The following is a 17,699-nucleotide window of genomic DNA, read 5'->3' as shown; positions in this document are numbered from 1 at the left end:
GGGGGGGAGAGGTGGGGATGGGGCCGCTGGTGGCGAGGATGCTATGGGTTCCCCCTGTGTCGCCTCAGAGAGGGATATGGGTGTCGAGGGAGAGGAGGGAGCCGAGTCGCTGAAAAAAATGGAGAACGTTGGAGAACAAAATGTGTTTGAGCCATGCGTAGGACGTTTAACTACGTTTCGAGGGATGGTGTTGGACATGCCCTTGCCATAGACCACTGGAACAGTGGATGCAAAAATCATATTCTAATTCCGAGCTCAAATGCACCCTGACGAACAGTAAATTTTTTAGTAAAAAACAAATTCTGTTTTTTTAGTAAACTTTGATAAATATTTCTATGCTTAACAAATTTTAGCACCAAATAACATTCATGGAAGTCGTGGCAAAATAAACCAGTACTCCAAAATATTTCAGGAACTAGCATCTTTTTAGCATCAAATTTTTTTCATGACTTCCATGATGTCATTTCGTGCTGAAATTTTGCAAGAATGCAAAACATTCATCAAAGTTTACCATAAAAGAATACATTTTTTAAAATAAATTACTATTTTTTCAACTATACTGTTCACTAGGGTATACATTTGAGCCCGGAGATACTCCACTTCCCACAACAATCGTTTCTTTCTTTGTGCTGTCAAACAAAAAAGGCGTCAGCTCATAGCTAGGAGGAGACTCGCTCCTAGTCCCCACCGCCAGCTCGTAGTCCTTTTTCTTCCATCAAAGAAGCGGGGGAATAAAGGGAGACAAGGGAAGACACCAGCGGAATTTTCCTTTTTCCTCCCCGAAGCGCAGCTCCACGGGCGGCTTCGCGATGGCCGCCGCCGACTACGACCGCGCGTACCGCCCCTACGCGCCCTCCTCCGCCGGCGACTACGACCGCCCCTACCGCAACGAGATCGTGCCCTACGGCGACCGCCGCATCGACCTCGTCGTCAAGCCGCCGCCGCCCACCAGGTCCCCGCCGCCGCCGTTGCCGGTCACCAAGAGCGGAGGCGGAGGCGGGATAGGCTCCGCCTGGTGCTTCAGCGACCCGGAGGTGAAGAGGCGGCGTCGGGTGGCGAGCTACAAGGCGTACTCGGTGGAGGGAAAAGTCAAGGCCTCCTTCCGCCGGGGCTTCCGCTGGATCAAGGACAAGTGCACGGGCTTCATCCATGGCTGGTAAGGATCACCTCCATTCCTTCACTTGGCTGCTCCCACCTTCGGTCTTCTCCCTTGGTTCCCCGCTCCCTTCTAATTTCACCATCCTGAATCAGCCGTGGCTACCCGATCATGGAAGACCCCTCCTTCCACTGTGGAAACGGGTTTCATCCGAGAAATCGCAAATCCGTTAGCCTTCTATAAACACTACTAGAAGGGATTTCATTTCTCGCATAAAATTTCTGTCGTTTTTCCCGGTTCCTACGTGTTGGTATAACTGCAATCCTGTTTCATCCTCCATTATGCAAGCTTATTTAAGGAAATAGTACTACATATGACATGACAGATCTCCAACGAGTACCAAATTGATCACAAGTTTTATTTCCACGAGTGCTCCCCTTTCCAAGTAGTAGTACTGTAACATATCACTAGTACCACCATTTGGTCCTGATATTTCAACCTCACCTCTAATCTATCCCTTATTAATTCTCTCTTCCAGAATCCGTGGTCTTGGGTGAGTTCTATTGGGATCGAAGAAGACGCTGCAACAATGTGCGAGTAACGGATGCTGTTGCCTTTGCTAATTTTGTCCATGAGGTTGTGATGGTAACTTTTGGGTCAGGTTTATAGGAAACAAAAAAGAATTAAGAGCTTCCTCATGAGATTGCGTTGATTGCAGATGCTGTTCTTACTGTCTGCTAATTAGCTAGTTGTTTCAAGAATGTCTCAACAGGAGTTGAATCTTTGGAAAGGAACTGGTTAATTTTCATGATATCTCTATGTCTCTCCTTAAGCCACGCCATTCTGCATGTGGATTTTGATGTTTTGAGATTTTTTTGGGTTCTTTTATACCACTTTCAGTATGACGGAGACATGGTTAACTGAATCATGAGAGGAAAATGGGTCATCCCCAAATTGGCGTATCAGGAACCTGTTCCCTCAATTTGCTGTGCCGTTGCCGCCAACTGTTTTCAATTTGCCAAGACAAGACTTTGTTGTCCCACTTATGAAACAAGCTGTCCACTGCTCTCAATTGATAATTTCCTCTTAAGTTAGCAAAAAAGAGTCGTTTTCCTCCATGAGCGTAACCTAACCTGTGTAATTATGTTGAGTGACAAATTTGAGAGCATGCAACTTCTCCATTTGGGTGGATGAAGTGCGCACGTGAAAGATTCCTGCTGCTGCATCAGGCAATAGTCGATGCGATGCGACTAGCTCACACTCACGTGAGTTGGTGCGCAGAAAGAGACGATGCGCCTGGGCTAGGCGTCAACCGTGAAGCCGCGTTGCGTAGCATCTGGAATGAGTTGTCCTCTCGCCTGGAGCTGGTGGCAAAGATGCCTTTCTCGGGAAATTACTACCTGACGGAGATGGATCGAGCTGTGCAGTTTTGCCACCCTGACGGTGACGGGTACCGCAACAGCCAGATGCATGTGACACACCTCCTTGCAGAACTACAATTCGTTCAATATCACTTAACGACATAGGCATTTAATTTTCAACACAATACAAATGGGATGCAAGTACCTCAATAATTATTCCGATTTTTTGTTTGATGGGGTCCCCTTCAAAAGGAGACACCCTTCAAAAATTACTGTATGCTGCTTATTGTGGCATGCACAAGATACATCCATTTCGCTGACAGGTATTTTCAGACGGAGGGAGTAAAAGGTTTCGCTTTGTGCTCACCACGCAGCTGCGTGCTTTACTTCACTGCACCTCGCTCTCTTATATAGCCAGCTACCCGTTTGTTCTCGCTCCCGCTGGCGAGGTGGTACTATTGTCCCGGGTTAAGTTCTCAAACAACCTACCGGCAGCACCACAAGTCCACAACCCACAAAGGTTCAGCCCAGGGCTACTACCACTGCCACGGGCCGCTTACAGACTTGAGTTTAGGCCCATCCTTTTGACCTCACCCCTCGCCTCTCCACGCCACGCACAGTGACAGACACACCGGAGTGAGTCGAGTGACTGACTGGGAGGGAAAGCGGACGAGCGACCAAGGCGGGTCGACGGCGGCCTGAGGCCCGCGCGTGCCCCCTCCATTGCCCCCCGTCAAGGTACTGCGTCGCTATCCCTAACCATAACCCTATCTCCTGCCGCCCCCCCAAAGCCGAATTAGCCGGCGACCTCGACCGTTGTAAATCGCCAATGCATTCTAACCGCAAATCGAACATGTGCTGGTCTGTGAGTGCTTACGGCCGGCATGAACCATGGGTTGCATCGGCCACTGAAGGCGCTGCTGCGTGGCGTTCTTCTCATGGGCAACATCGGTATGCTGCACTTGGAGTTTATGGGCATAAAGTGTTCGAGGAAATGCCCTGCTCAAATTCCAAGCGTTCTATGTACAGTACTTTTAGTAACCTGGAAGCAGCTGGTTCTGGGGCTTCTTCTCGTGGATTTCCATGCTATGGTGCTGTTATTTCGTTATTTGCTAGGTGTTCTTCTGGTATGGTGATGGTAAAGCGGCAATTGGCTCGGTAGGGCTTGGCAAGGGTAAATACTAAAGAAGATCTAACGGTAATCAAAGAAGGGGGACTATCTTTGAGCTGTGGCTCGATTCGTTGTCTGGCCCGACCAGCACTGCTCCACTCCTTCGACTATTCCTAATTTTGCTGTTACTATAACACAGCGTCGTCCTCCTTGAGCCATTCCAATTCATCCATTCATATGTGGATCCATTAGGTTCTTCCCAAACATTGGTTCTTCCACAGCATACAAGATCGACCTCAGTTGAGACATAAGAGTTGCTGTCCTGGTGCAAGCACATCTTATTTTCTGTAAAGTCAATGGTTCAACTGTATTCCTATGTCTCATGTTAAGCCCGCCCCTGCATATTGTGAGGAAATGTGTTGACCATATCGCTGTGTGGATACTAGTAGTTGGGACTTTTGAGCCATTCGAATGGTGTACTGTGTTATTGACTTGTATCTACCTATCTATCACTCTATCTTTACCTGCAAGCTGCAACTTCAGCCTTAAAACTGAAGACAGGAAAGCTAATACTACATGTGTTCTTTTAGACCATTTAATTTAGCGAACTTCTCTTCTCCTTTCTGCCTTATTCCTTCTTGATTGCTATCTGATAAACTGCAATTTGTACAATGTTCTCATGACTCATGCATTGCATCTACTGCTGTATTCCAGGTAACAGCCATGAAGGTCAAAATTCTTCAGTGGCATGCGGTGGCTTCTTGGACATGGGACGCACAGGATGAGACATGTGGCATATGCAGGATGGCTTTTGACGGCTGCTGCCCTGATTGTAAGTTCCCTGGTGATGATTGCCCAATCATTTGGGGTGCCTGCAACCATGCTTTCCATCTTCACTGCATACTCAAGTGGGTCAATTCTCAAACATCAACCCCCCTTTGCCCCATGTGCCGTAGGGAGTGGCAATTCAAGGGCTAAGGACATCTCAAACTATGTCAGTACCAGAAGTTTTCATATCTCCTCGTAGGAAACTAGAATGAATGTGTAACTGGAATGTAGTTGGGTTATCTTGTAAGTGCCCTTTCATACTTTCTGGAAATCAGGATGGTCGGTATCTTTTAAGTAAAGCTGTGAGACCTTTGAGCCACAGCTATTGTGTCTTTGCAAGTTGTGATCATACAAATCCAATGACTGACTTTGAAAAGTCAGCAGCCTGAGATTGTGACATTTTTTCTTGTTCAGCTTTTTACCTACAGATGGCCTCCCATGTAGTAATTTGATTCTGATTGGATAGTATATACTGTAGATATAACAACTAGCTTGTTCTGCTAGACTTACATTCATTTTAACAATGACACATATATCAGCAGGTTTTAAGTTATTGACATGATTTGATGAGCATTACTAGGCTATAAATTGAAATGTATCGCATCTGAGCAAGTTACACCGGGTCAGATTTTATCTTGTGCCAATTATGCCAGTAGATATCATCAAGACTTGGATTTTATCATGTAAAGTCAAGCATGTTTTAGACGAACAAGTAAAGAGTTACTGGATTAGGCTTAGTTCATGATATCTGTTTTACTATACTCAGATCGTTTGAATAAAGCATTAGGAACATTGTAAAATACAATGTGATTGAGTAGCAACCTGCCAGTAGTATATCTAGCATCTACTCCCTCTGTTCCTAAATATAAGTCCTTTTAGAGATTCTAATATGGACTACATACAGAGCAAAATGAGTGAATCTACACTCTAAACTACGTCTATCTACATCCGTATGTAGTCCATATTGAAATCTCTAGAAAGACTTATATTTAGGAACGGAGGGAGTAAGACAAAATGGGCATGAGTAGCAACCTGCCAGTAGTATATCTAGCATCTACTCCCTCTGTTCCTAAATACAAGTCCTTTTAGAGATTCTAATATGGACTACATACAGAGCAAAATGAGTGAATCTACACTCTAAACTACGTCTATCTACATCCGTATGTAGTCCATATTGAAATCTCTAGAAAGACTTATATTTAGGAACGGAGGGAGTAAGACAAAATGGGCATGTTGGTGCACCATCTGTTTTGTGCATATGATTCGAGTTCAGAACTTTGAGGTATTCTAAAAGCCTCTTCTTTAGATATCTGTATGTCTTGCCTGGATAAATGGTGGACTTGAACATTGGAGCCTGTAGTGATATCCATATTACAGGCATTTGACCTTCAGTTGCTAGTTTGTATGTGTGATACTTTAGTGACATAGAGGTTGTGGCAATATTCTCAACATCTGTGAAATTGAATCAGTCATGTCACTAGTTTGATTACTTATTCTTAAAGGCAGGTGGTGTTTATTTTAATGAACATCTTTAACATGTATAGAAATTATCGTTCTGTTCCTCGCTTTAGAATAAATTAAACAATCAGAATCGCTACTGATCAATTGTAATGAAAATATTATTTGCCCATCTTGACTAGCAGTATGCAGACTTATTTAGCAAGACATACTCTGGTCCCTACTTATATGCGAGATGTCATAATATGTATATGAATTGTCTAATCTAAGGATCGGTTTCAAGTCTGCCACTTTCCTTGCTACTCTACAAGGGCACTATACTTCTTGAAAGGCACTCCCTCTGTAAACCAATATAGGATTGTTTAGATCACTAAAGTAGTGATCTAAAAGATCTTATATTAGTTGACTGAGGGAGTATATCAGAGAGTAATGTGATCACAGAAGAAAACGCAAATGGTTGTCATAAATAAAATAATCAATTAAAGCAAAAGAAGCAAATTTGATGTTTAGAATGCAATTATGGTAAATAATATTTTGGTTATTAGTGGTTAGAAATGCCTATTGTCTTTGTTTTCTAGCTTTAATCTGGACAATTAAATCAAAAGAAGCAAATGGACTTTATTGATAACTTCTACTCCCTCCGTCCAATAATATAAGATATTTTTACAACCAATGTACTCAGTTTGGAGACGTTTCTACAGTTATATTTATGTGTGTCATAAGCTGGTTCCTTTAGAAAATTTGGGGGGTTTTAAAATTACATAAATGGTCCACATTCTATGTATGTTACTCTTTGGGCATCCTGTCTTCTGAGTTAGGGAAAAACTTAGTCAACAAGCACCAGTACCTTCGGCATTTTTATTCACAAGAACAACTGTGAGCATCATGGGGAGACCCAGGTGCGCATGGTGAGCATCCAGACATTTTGGAGAGATCTGTTCTCTGTATTTGATGAGTAATACTAGCTTGCAAGATGCTCTTGGAATTTCCTGCCCATCCGTTCTCTTGTTAAGCAAACTAAACGAGTAATAACGAAAACAAAGGGTCTTATAACAAAGAACAAAAAGAAGTTGAAAAATACCAACAGCGTCTTGCCTTTTAGTAATTGAGTTATTACTTTTGTACTCCCTCTGATCCATGAGTAATACGTACTATATAACTAAAATTATTATTTCAAGCATGCCTTCTTTGCCGTTAATTGGGAAGATCCAGACTGGGTCTTGATTTTCCAGAGGTCCTTGTGTCTGATCTGCTTCGTCCATCTAGGCCTTGCTGTGCTGTCCAATTCTTTTTGGCAGGTGGGCAATCTAGCCCTGCTATTTCGTGGCCGCTGCCTCTTCATTCTGAATGAATCATTCGTGGTAAGCAGGTAATGCTTTGTCGGGCTAATGGCATGGCATCACACCCTTCAGTGCCGAACGGAAAGGCGATATTATAATCTCCTCAGGTGAGGATGACAGCAGTGATCTTAAGTATCGCGGTCACCGTTAGATCGTTTTGTTCAGTTTGCACTGCATGATTCCAAAAAAATCAGGTGAACTGTCTTGTTCAGCGGAGCCTTAGCACAAAAGCAACCAGGAATTCTTGAGGCTGCAGCTATATGACAACAGAGCTGTAGGTGTTTGTGGTGAGCAGTTTGGTAGTACTTGCGTGGTGGCGTGACAGGCTTGGGTTTTCCAGCGTGTGACCGCTGTGTCTAGTTGTCAGCCAGGATTTGTGGGAATGCCATGTAACCCCATGAACCAGATTCGTATAAGTATAATTTGTTTGCTTTTGGTGTTTATATGTCTGGTGAAACTTCATGGGAAGCTTCGGCTAGTGCCCCTCTTTTAGCTTGGCTGCGCAGTGATTTTCAAGGCTAGCTGCGCAGTGATTTTCGGCTGTTTTATACTGGCTGAGGAAATTTGTATTCGCCACCTTTATATGCAATACTCAAGACAGAAACAGAATCTTAGACCGGGGGTTCAGAAAACATCACGGTAAATTTTCCGGCTTCAGTTCTTCAGGCTGTTCTGCGTTGGGCTGGTGTACATTCCTGTGCTTCGACGCAGCGTGGAGACCGCGTATACGATTTCCCTTGTGCGGGATGACACTGTGGAGGTCTTGGCCTGGCATGTACCCCTGTGAGGTGGACGTGGACACCTGGCCACTCCCATGATGTAAACTATTCTGAAGCTGCTACTACCGCGGGGATTACGCTGGTTGTTGGGTTTCAGGTCTTGATGGTCCACACTGCCACGCGGTTTACATCTTGATTAAGCAAAGCCATGTTCCCCGCTGACGAGCAGCTAGAGTTAACTCCATGGCATAGGGGACGTGAAATAGGGAAACGCGTAGCCGTGGCTATAATTTTATAAGAGTGATTCGTTAAGAAGGAATGATGCGCCATTTGAGAAGCGTTCGTAGAGGAACAAGCAATGCAATTCTTTTTGTGACGCCATACCACGTGATCTTCAGCTCCACGACTCACAAGTGACTGGATGAAAACAGAACGCGCATAATGGATAGACAGCGCCCCCCGCCCACGCTCCTGCGGCGCGCTACTCCGGCGGCCGCAGCCACCAGCGCTGCCGCGGCTGACCTCCTCCCTCTCCGGTCAAGCCCCTCCTCCTCTTCGCCCCGGTTCCCTCCGGGCTTCCCCACCCCGGGTCTGGCGCGCGAGCGCCTCATGCCAGTGCTGTTCCCACAGCTGGGTGCTTCCAGCCCAGATCTGGTCTCCACGCCGCGGCGGCCTGCCTCCTCGGGCTCCTCCACCCCGGAGGATCCGGCTGCAGTTACTGCCCCAACATCGTCAGGTCCCATCCGTAGGGTTCGGTTTGCTGACGCTGAAGATGTCCTGCTCCATCCTCCTCTGCCGAGCATTCAGGGCGCTCCCAAGCCTTGCCTCAAGTCGAGGTCGTCCCGGGCCTTCAATGCTGCGCAGATGGAGTCGAGGGCTGCTGCTTCCTCGAGCCCCGAGCTGCCGCAGGCGCCTTCACTCGAGCCGCTGGTTGTGGATTCCAGCTCGGGGGCGGAGTGGCACCTAGTTAAGGCGCCGTACTGGTGGAGAGCTCTCTCGCCCACCCACCGCAATTCAAGACGACGGTACTCGCCTTCTTATTCCCCTCCAGCCAGAGGGGCCTTCGTCAAGCACAAACATAGAGCTTGCCACAGATGCCTGGAGAAAGGCCACAGCAAGATTGACTGTCGAGACCCATACAAATGCCTACTCTGTAGAAGAAGCGGCCACCGTGCGCGGCAGTGCTCCAGCGCCTCGCCTCCATCATCTTCGCTCGTCTGCAGCCCGTCTCCCTCAAATCTGCCGGTCGCCCCATCAGCTTCCTCAACTTCCTGTGGCTCTGCTGCCCCGGGCCAACCGACCTCCGCGCCCCTGCTGCTCGGGAACGAGATGCCACGGGTCGGGGATCCCTCGCTGCGCCCATCGGAGGGCCATGTGGTCATCACCTCCACGCCGGCCATGGACGCCCAGGCAGCCAGCCTCGCCAATCTTGCGGCTGTTGCCTGGCTCGGCGAAAACCGCCCATCGGTCAGCGCCTCCGTCATCAGGGACGCGGTCGCCACTTCCGCCGGCATCGACCGCGCCTATGTCAAGGTGGTGCCTTTCTATCCGGAGGATTTTCTCGTCAGATTCGACTACCAGCATCACCGAGACTTGGCGACGGCCGGCCCAGGCCGCTTCTCCCACTACAGCTCCGACTTCGGCAACCTAGACATCCACATTGCCAAGTGGAGACTCAACGCCCACGCCGAGGTAGTTCAAGCTGACTTCCACGTCCACATCTGCCTCGAAAATGTCTCGCTCAACGCCTGGAACGACGCCGTTGCTGCTCAGGTGTTGGGGCCGGATACCTTCCTCCACTACTTCGACATCGCCTCCGTGCAGTGTGAGGACGCCGCCACACTCAACCTGTGGGCTTGGTCAGCAGATCCTAGCAAGATACCCAAAGTGCTGCAGGCCACCTTCACCAACAACCAGCCACCAGGAAGCAGCGCTCCGAACCCCGCTGTCGGGCGCCAGGGGCTCAAGCGGCGTGTCCTGGTCCACCTGGACCTGATCGAGGACTACACCCCTGGCGCGGACGGCAAGGTCCCCCGACGCCCACGCACGCACCCTCCTTTCACCTGGAGACTTGGAGTTGTGGACGGCGAGTCCCGTGCACGCGACCGGCAGGATGAGGGCAACCGTCGAGAGCGACGCAACGACGACCGCGACAGAGACGACGAGCATGATGGGCGTGGAAGGCGCAACGATCGTCAGGAGTCCTCCTGGCGTGGCTTGTTTCGGAGCCGTTCCAGGGCTCCTCGACGTGATGATGATCGCAGCAGGGGGCCACGTGAAGACCGGCGCCATGACGACCACGACTCCAGGGGCCGCTATGACAGCGGCAGGAGGCGCGGCTTGGAGCCTCTGTCGCCGGACGCCCGGAAGGTTGACAACGCACGTGTCCAGCGCCTTCCTGATGGGGCAGTGATCCCGGCCTCGGGCAGGCGGGCCCGGCACCGGGCGGCCTGTCCAGAGCGGCGCTCGCGATCCTGCGAGGTGGCCACCGTCCAGCGCAGCGAGGACAACTGAGGAAGATCGCCGCCACCCTCACCGCGGACCACTTCCAGTGACATCATCGAGCTGAGGCCGTCGTCGCTGATCCATGACTGGCTCCGGCGGGCAGCTCCGTGCCTGGGCTCCCCGGTGACTCCAGAAGCACCTCCAGGCTGGGCTTCTCCAGTGCGGCAGCGGCACCGTGCTGGCTCCCTGCCTCCCAGCCCCAGCACACCGCTCCATGTTCCTGCCCTGACAGGCTGCACGGTGGAAAACCAGATAGAGATGGGCCCTGTGCCTGCGGTTTCGATGGTGCAGGGTGAGGCTGCTGGCACCCCCCTCTTTGTGCCACTGCCTCCCGCCATTCTCCCGACGCCCAACTCCACCCCGCCGAGACCGCCAACAACCAGAAGGAAGACTCTTGCGGGTGTGACAGGTCTGAACCTGATTCGTAGCAGCCCAAGACTGCAGGCAAAGAACAGAGAAATGCCAATCGCCCAGCTAGCTGAGAGGTTGCTTTGCCAGCGCATGGGAGTGGTGGAAGAGGGTGAGATGATCACTGAGGCTGCTATCAACAAGTACGTGGCCCTCTTTCGTGGGCAGCTACCAGACATCGCCATTGCTGCTCTCCGAGCACTATTTAGGCTGGATTGTGACCTTGCCGCAGCAGTCGAAGACGCTCTGCTGGACCACGGTGGAGATGCTGGCCTGGAGCCCCAAGACCACGGCCCTGCCGAGGCAACTGCTTCTGCTTCTGCCTGAAGCTGCTGCTCTGCTCCTTAATGTTGTAGCCCAGTTTAGATGATTAGTTGTCTAAATTATGAAGACATGTCCGTAGTGTTAGTGGTGCCTGTTTGTAGCAATGATCCATTGCTACCTGATGTTGCTGCCTTGGCAAGGCTAATATGTACGTCGTCTGCTTGCACTGATGTAGCTTGTGTTTGCAATGAATGAAAGTCTCTCAGTTCTAAACTGGAATGTTCGCGGTCTTAACTGCCCAAATCGTCGCGCCACCGTCCACGAGACCATTGCTGCTACCCCGTGCAACCTAGTGTGCCTCCAGGAAACGAAATTGTCAGCGGTCGACCCATTCCTTGCATCTTTTCTGGGTGGCCAAAGACTGAAGAACTTTGTTGAAAAGCCGGCGGATGGAACAAAAGGGGGAATTCTTCTTCTATGGAATGAAGATTACATCAAGCTGGACAATGTTTCTGTTGGAAACTTTTGTATCTCTGCAAACATCACCCTTGTCAGCACCAACACCTCCTTCAAATTCACTTCGGTCTACGGACCTACAAGAAGCAACCTTAAAGATGCGTTCTTCCAAGAGCTATTAAGCCTGAAACCACAACAGGGTACAAGGTGGCTTGTCGCAGGTGATTTTAATCAGATTTACCGTGCCTGCGACAAAAACCGCTCAAATGTTGACCGTAGTCGCCTTGTTCGCTTCCGAAACGCCCTCAATTCATCTGGACTAAAAGAGATACATCTACAGAATAGGAAATATACATGGAGCAATGAGCAGACCAACCCGACACTGAGCAAGTTAGATAGTTTTTTCTGTAATGATGATTGGGATGTTGACTTTGGCTCTCACATCCTTCATGCACTATCATCCTCGCTTTCCGATCACTGCCCGCTGCTACTAACTTGCGACAAGGGCCCGAAGCGACCAAAAACCTTTCGCTTTGAAAATTTCTGGGTCAGGATGCCTAATTTCAAGAAAACGGTCATTGATGCTTGGAATGAAGAGATGACCCACACGGAGCCATACCAGATACTCTTCCACAAGCTTAAACGAACGAGCCAACGACTGCGGGCCTGGAGCAAGGCTATCTTCTCTAACCACAAAGTCCAGCTACACATGGCTCTCGAGATCATTCTTCGCCTTGACGTCGCGCAAGAGCTAAGGACACTCAGCCCAGCTGAGTGGAACCTTAGAAAGGAGCTGAAAAGGAAAGTCCTGGCCTTGGCGGTTCTTGAACGAGCACGGAAAAGGCAAAGCTCGCGAATCACGTTGCTCAAAGAGGGAGATGCTAACACTCGCTTTTTTCACCTCCGCATCAATCACCGTAGAAGGAAGAACTTCATTCACCGTCTCAAACACAATAATGGGTGGGCCACACACCATGACCACAAGAAAGAAATCATCCAGCAACACTTTTCTAAGGCTATTGGGAAGGCCCCCCCGCGTGCCAAGGACTTTAACTGGGATTGCATCCCGCATTCGGCTCTTGACCTTGCGGAGCTAGGCAACCCCTTCACCGAAGAGGAGGTCCACGCAGCCATCAATAATCTTCCCAGTGATAAGGCGCCGGGGCCAGATGGCTTCACTGGAGTGTTTTTCAAGGAATGTTGGGACATCGTCAGGCCGGACATTATGAGAGTAATCAACAACTTCTCAACCCTCCACATCTCCAACCTCCACTGGCTCAACTCGGCAAATATTGCCCTCATTCCAAAGAAAGAGGGGGCAGAGGACATTTCTGACTTTAGGCCCATAAGCCTCATCCATGCGGTTGCGAAGATCATTGCAAAGATGATGGCCACACGTCTCGCTCCTCATATGTCCACCCTCGTTTCCGACACGCAAAGTGCTTTCATCAAGAAAAGCAGCATCCATGATAACTTTATGTACGTCCGAAACTTGGCACGTCGATTCCACCGCAACAAATCACCGACCTTGCTCTTCAAGCTAGACATCAAGAAAGCGTTTTGACTCGGTTAGATGGGACTACTTGATGGATTTATTGAGACATCATAATTTCCCAAGCCGCTTTCGAGACTGGATATCCGCCCTTTTATCCACGGCATCATCCAGAGTTCTTCTAAATGGGGTGCCTGGAGACCCCATTTTGCACGGATGTGGACTTAGGCAGGGGGACCCCCTATCCCCCCTCCTCTTTGTCTTGGCCATTGACCCGCTCCATCACATCCTAGCTAAGGCGACTGAGCAAGGCAAACTACACCCCCTCCGAGGTAATCCCACCCGGGCTTCCCTGTATGCAGATGATGCGGCCATCTTTGTTGCTCCTATCAAGGAGGATATCCAGTTCTTGGCATCCACGCTCGGCTCATTTGGTGAAGTTACCGGTCTGGTCACCAACTATAACAAAAGTCATGTGGCTCCCATCCGTTGTGCCAACATCGATTTGGATGGCATTCTCCAGGCCTTCCCGGCGGTCCGGGCCACCTTTCCCATGAGATATCTTGGCCTACCGCTCTCGGTTGCAAGACTAAAGCGCATCCACTTCCAATATCTAGAAGATAAGGTGGCTGCCAAGCTCCCGCCCTGGTCGGCCGTTCATGTGGCTACCCCAGGGCGCATCGTCCTGGTCAAGGCTGTGCTTACGGCGATTGCGATATATCACCTCACCCCGCTGGACCTTCCTGTTGAAGTGAGGAAAAAGATTGATAGTCTCAGACGTGCCTATCTCTGGGCAGGATGTGATAAGGTGACGGGAGGCAAGTGCAAGGTGAACTGGGATCTAGTTTGCAAGCCCAAAGTTCATGGGGGTCTAGGTGTGCTCAACCTGGAAAAATTTGCTACTGCTCTACGCCTCCGTTGGTTGTGGTTTGAGTGGGCAGACCCGCCAAAACCGTGGGCTCGGATGGGAACACCTTGCTCTGACAAGGATAAAGATCTCTTTGCGGCGGCCACTTAGGTGACCATTGGTGATGGCAACAAGGCTAATTTCTGGGAATCCTCTTGGCTGAATGGTCTTCGACCCAAAGATGTCGCGCCTAAAATCTTTGAGATTTCAAAAAGGAAGAACTGTGTGGTTAGCAAGGCTTTGGACAACAATTTTTGGATCCATCAGATCAACACCGCACAGGGCCTCACCTTGACGCACTTGCAGGAGTTCGCCAACCTCTGGGAGATGGTTGCCGGTGTCACCCTAAGCCAAGATAGACAAGATACTATTTCGTGGAAATTCACAACCAACAGAGAGTACACGACGTCCTCGGCTTACTTGGCGCAATTTGCGGGACTCACCTACAGTACCAATACTTCCATGATCTGGAAGATGTGGGCTCCTCCCAAATGCAAGTTCTTTGCTTGGCTAGTTCTCCAGAACCGAGTCTGGACGGCCGATCGCTTGTCTCGACGGGGATGGCCCAATTGCAACCTTTGCCCCCTTTGCAAGCAAGTTCAAGAGTCTGCTGCCCACCTACTATTTCAGTGTAGATTCACGAATAGAGTTTGGAACGAGATTACCATTTGGCTGGGAATACACGACTGCTCACCAATGATTTGGCGAAATGAAGTTTCTGTTCGATCTTGGTGGCAAAAGGCGGTGAGCAACGCGGATCATAACAGAAAGGCTCTTGCCTCTGTTATGATGCTTGTCTCATGGGAGATATGGAAAGAACGAAATGCCAGAATTTTTCGCAACGCCGCGACTCCGACCACAATTATCGTCACGAGAATTAAAGAAGAGGCCCACATGTGGACTTTGGCGGGGGCCAAGCATTTGAGTAGTCTTATGTTGCGAGAGTAGTCTTTTCTTTTGGTGCGTTGCGACATATGTCTGAACCTCCTCTCTTATTTAATGAAAATGGCAAATCTTTTGCCTGGCTTCAAAAGAAAAGAAAACAGAACGCGCAGAGCTGCTTGTGCCGGCGAAAAACTACAGTTGAGGCCACGTACTACAAACGCAGCCAGTGGGGCTAATTACGCGGTAGTGCCAAGGAGATCACAAAGGGAGTTTCAGTCTCGATTCTTCACACCATGTTCCTGTGCATTGCCACTTGATGAAGGCAAAACAAAACGCCCCTGTCATGTTTACGCAAAAAAGAAAAGAAAAAACGCCCCTGTCATGGATGAAAACCAGGAAATGGGAACCCACGGGACAGAGAGTGGAAACGGCCCCACGTTCGGAGGCGCGACGCGCAATCGCGTCCTAGCCGCCGTCCGTCAGCCCGATGAGGCGCCGCACTATGTGGCGCCCCTCCTGGCGGCCGGGCCCCACACGCCTGACCTCAATCATCCACTGCTGCCCCAGCTTATGCCAACTGCCAAGCAAGACGCGACGCAAGTAACAGACGCGCTCGCTTCCCTTCGCTCCCGCCGCGCTCCCGCTCCCGCTCCCGGCTCACCACACAAGCAAAGCATCCCACCCGTCCCTATTTATGCAGCGATCCCCGCCACGCTCATCCATCACCAACTTTCTCAACCGAACAAACCTCCATACCAAAAGCAAAAGAGCGGAGCAGCTACACAGGCCTCGCGATCCTTTTGCTGAATCCACGCAGATAAACACAATGGCGGCGCCGGCGATGTTTCCTAAGGCGACGAGGAAGGCCTCCGTGGGCGGCCGGGCGTGGCGGCTGCTGCGGCTGGCGGTGCTCTGGGCGCGGAAGGGGAGCGCGGCGCAGAGCCTCCGCCTGCTCAAGACGCTGCGGCACAGCCGCGTCGGCGGCCTCGGCCTCGGCCACGGCGGCCGGCGCAACGACCGGCTGCACTACGGCGAGCGGGAGTTCTCCATCGACGAGACGCCGGCGTTCCGGTTCCGCACCCCCTCCGCGCGCGTGCTCCGGTTCATCCCCTGCATCGCGCCCTCCGTCCCGGACACCCCCGGCGTCTACGGCGACGACCGCTACTTCTTCCGCGACGACCGCGAGAGGGACGCGAGCTGCTCCGGGGACTTCCACGATGACCAGCCCAGCGAGTGCGGCCTGGAGAGCCTCGACGATGGCGCGGATGAGCAGCTGCTCGAGCGCGCGATGATGGAGGCGAGCGTCGGCTCGGCGGGAGCCGTGGAGGGCGGCGAGGATGCCGGGGTGGACGTGAAGGCGGACGAGTTCATCGCAAAGTTCTACGCGCAGATGAAGCTGCAACGGCAAATCTCGTGGCTGCAATACAACGAGATGATGGAAAGGAGCGTCTGCTAGAACAATAGTGGTAGGATTGTTTGTTTGCTCAATCTTGAGTTTTGGTTCATCGATGTCAATTGCAAGTTAGATATACAAAATGCAGTAAACCGTATTTGTCAAATGTTATATGTGCATATATTTTATTGATCTCTCAATTTCTGTCGGACTTTCTCTCTCCAAAACGTTGCCCTGGACTCGGCGGTAGATCTTTCAATTTCCTTTTAACATAGTACAATCGAAGTCTCTCACATACACTCATCCCTGATACGTCACCAGGCGCGCCCCTCTGGCCCCAACTCCTCCCGGCCAGCTTTTGGTGCTCGTGCTCACGTCGAGCCAGCGTACAAGGATGCCCGAATCGGAGGCACACGCCATACGCCGCGAGAGGCAGCGGGCCGCGCAGAGGGCGGCGGAGCCTCCCGCACAGGCGCAAGGTCCTCCCAACCTTACGCGATGTTCATGAAGGTCAATTCGAAGGAGAAGATCCTAGGCGAGGTCCTCACCATGATGGAGACGGACGTGAGGCGCCTCCGCTGCAAGAAGCCAAGAACGCTCCGGCTCAACAATGAAGAGTTCGAGGCATCGGGAAGGAGAAGGCGGCCCCCACGGCGAAAGCGCCAGGACTCGCAAAGGAGCGGGCCGACACTGTCGATGTCTCGCCGGCATCATCTCTTCTTCTTCTTCTTCTTCGTCGTCGTTGTCGTCGTCGTCGTCGTCGTCGTCGTCATTCGAGACCTTCTGCTGTGACGCCCCATTCATAATCGTGCACTAATCATACACATATCATGTCGGATCATGAACGGTGACCCACGTTAATATCACAACACAACTCTGCGACACAAATTAAACATAAATCTTTATATTACAAGTCAGGGTCACGAGGATCCATAATACATCAATCATGAAAGCAAATATTATCTGAGTACAAACATAGTTAGACAAGTTTTGCCTTAAGAAGGCCGAGCAAAAGAACAATGCTAGATCGAAAGCCGACGCCTCCTGCCTGGGACATCCGGACTGCTCCTGGTCATCGGTGTCCATATAGTATGCACCATCGGGGTAACCTGCATCCGCGACGCTACCAGTTGTTGCAGCAACCAGGTTGAATGAATAGTGTATCAAAGAAATGGCCACATCCAAAGTAATCCCAAGACTTACATCAGATCTATACTAGATATGCATCCATATCAAAGGAAAGGGGTAATTTCTGTGGACTAAACTGCAGAAATGCCTGAATAAGCAGGAGAAGCTCAACCTATCGGAGACTACATCTTTTAGCAGTAGAAAAGAGGAGCGGATATGGTATCATCTTGTACATACATATAGCAATAACCTGCCAAGAGATCCTCTCCTCGTCTCCATGTGGGAAACTGATCTCTGGGGGTATCTGTCTGTTATCTGGGTGTGTTTTATCAAGTATCTGGTTTTAGT

General features: G+C 50.2%; 3 protein-coding genes across 4 annotated transcripts; all 3 read left to right on the top strand.

Moving 5' to 3' along the window:
• Positions 1-715: 715 nt before the first annotated feature.
• Positions 716-1,937, top strand: LOC119296353. The gene is made up of 2 exons (XM_037574748.1): positions 716-1,156; positions 1,635-1,937. Coding segments are annotated over exons 1-2 (348 nt in total). The 5' UTR covers positions 716-809; the 3' UTR covers positions 1,636-1,937.
• A 786-nt stretch (positions 1,938-2,723) lies between these two features.
• On the top strand, positions 2,724-4,817 carry LOC119296354 (anaphase-promoting complex subunit 11-like). Of its 2 annotated transcripts, none has more exons than XM_037574749.1 (2): positions 2,724-3,195; positions 4,283-4,817. In XM_037574749.1, the coding sequence occupies exon 2, from the start codon at positions 4,292-4,294 to the stop codon at positions 4,544-4,546; it is 255 nt and encodes an 84-aa protein (XP_037430646.1). In that variant the 5' UTR covers positions 2,724-3,195; positions 4,283-4,291; the 3' UTR covers positions 4,547-4,817. The 2 variants fall into 2 exon arrangements, with proteins under 2 accessions (XP_037430646.1, XP_037430647.1); XM_037574750.1 differs by lacking the exon at positions 2,724-3,195 and adding an exon at positions 3,226-3,408.
• Positions 4,818-15,440: 10,623 nt separating this feature from the next.
• LOC119293683 lies at positions 15,441-16,434 on the top strand. The gene has a single exon (XM_037572064.1). It carries the CDS (start codon positions 15,525-15,527, stop codon positions 16,284-16,286), a length of 762 nt encoding a protein of 253 aa, XP_037427961.1. The 5' UTR covers positions 15,441-15,524; the 3' UTR covers positions 16,287-16,434.
• Positions 16,435-17,699: the final 1,265 nt, after the last annotated feature.

This window comes from Triticum dicoccoides, chromosome 4B (genome assembly GCF_002162155.2).
Source record: "Triticum dicoccoides isolate Atlit2015 ecotype Zavitan chromosome 4B, WEW_v2.0, whole genome shotgun sequence".
In the NCBI taxonomy this organism is placed as follows: domain Eukaryota; kingdom Viridiplantae; phylum Streptophyta; class Magnoliopsida; order Poales; family Poaceae; genus Triticum; species Triticum dicoccoides.
Note: the sequence above shows the minus strand (reverse complement) of the source record. Positions and strands in the feature narration are given on the sequence as shown.

Coding starts and splice junctions, on each gene's coding strand:
- LOC119293683 (XM_037572064.1), top strand. CDS start 15,525: ATGCAGCGATCCCCGCCACGCTCATCCATCACCAACTTTCTCAACCGA.
- LOC119296354 (XM_037574749.1), top strand. CDS start 4,292: ATGAAGGTCAAAATTCTTCAGTGGCATGCGGTGGCTTCTTGGACATGG.
- LOC119296353 (XM_037574748.1), top strand. CDS start 810: ATGGCCGCCGCCGACTACGACCGCGCGTACCGCCCCTACGCGCCCTCC.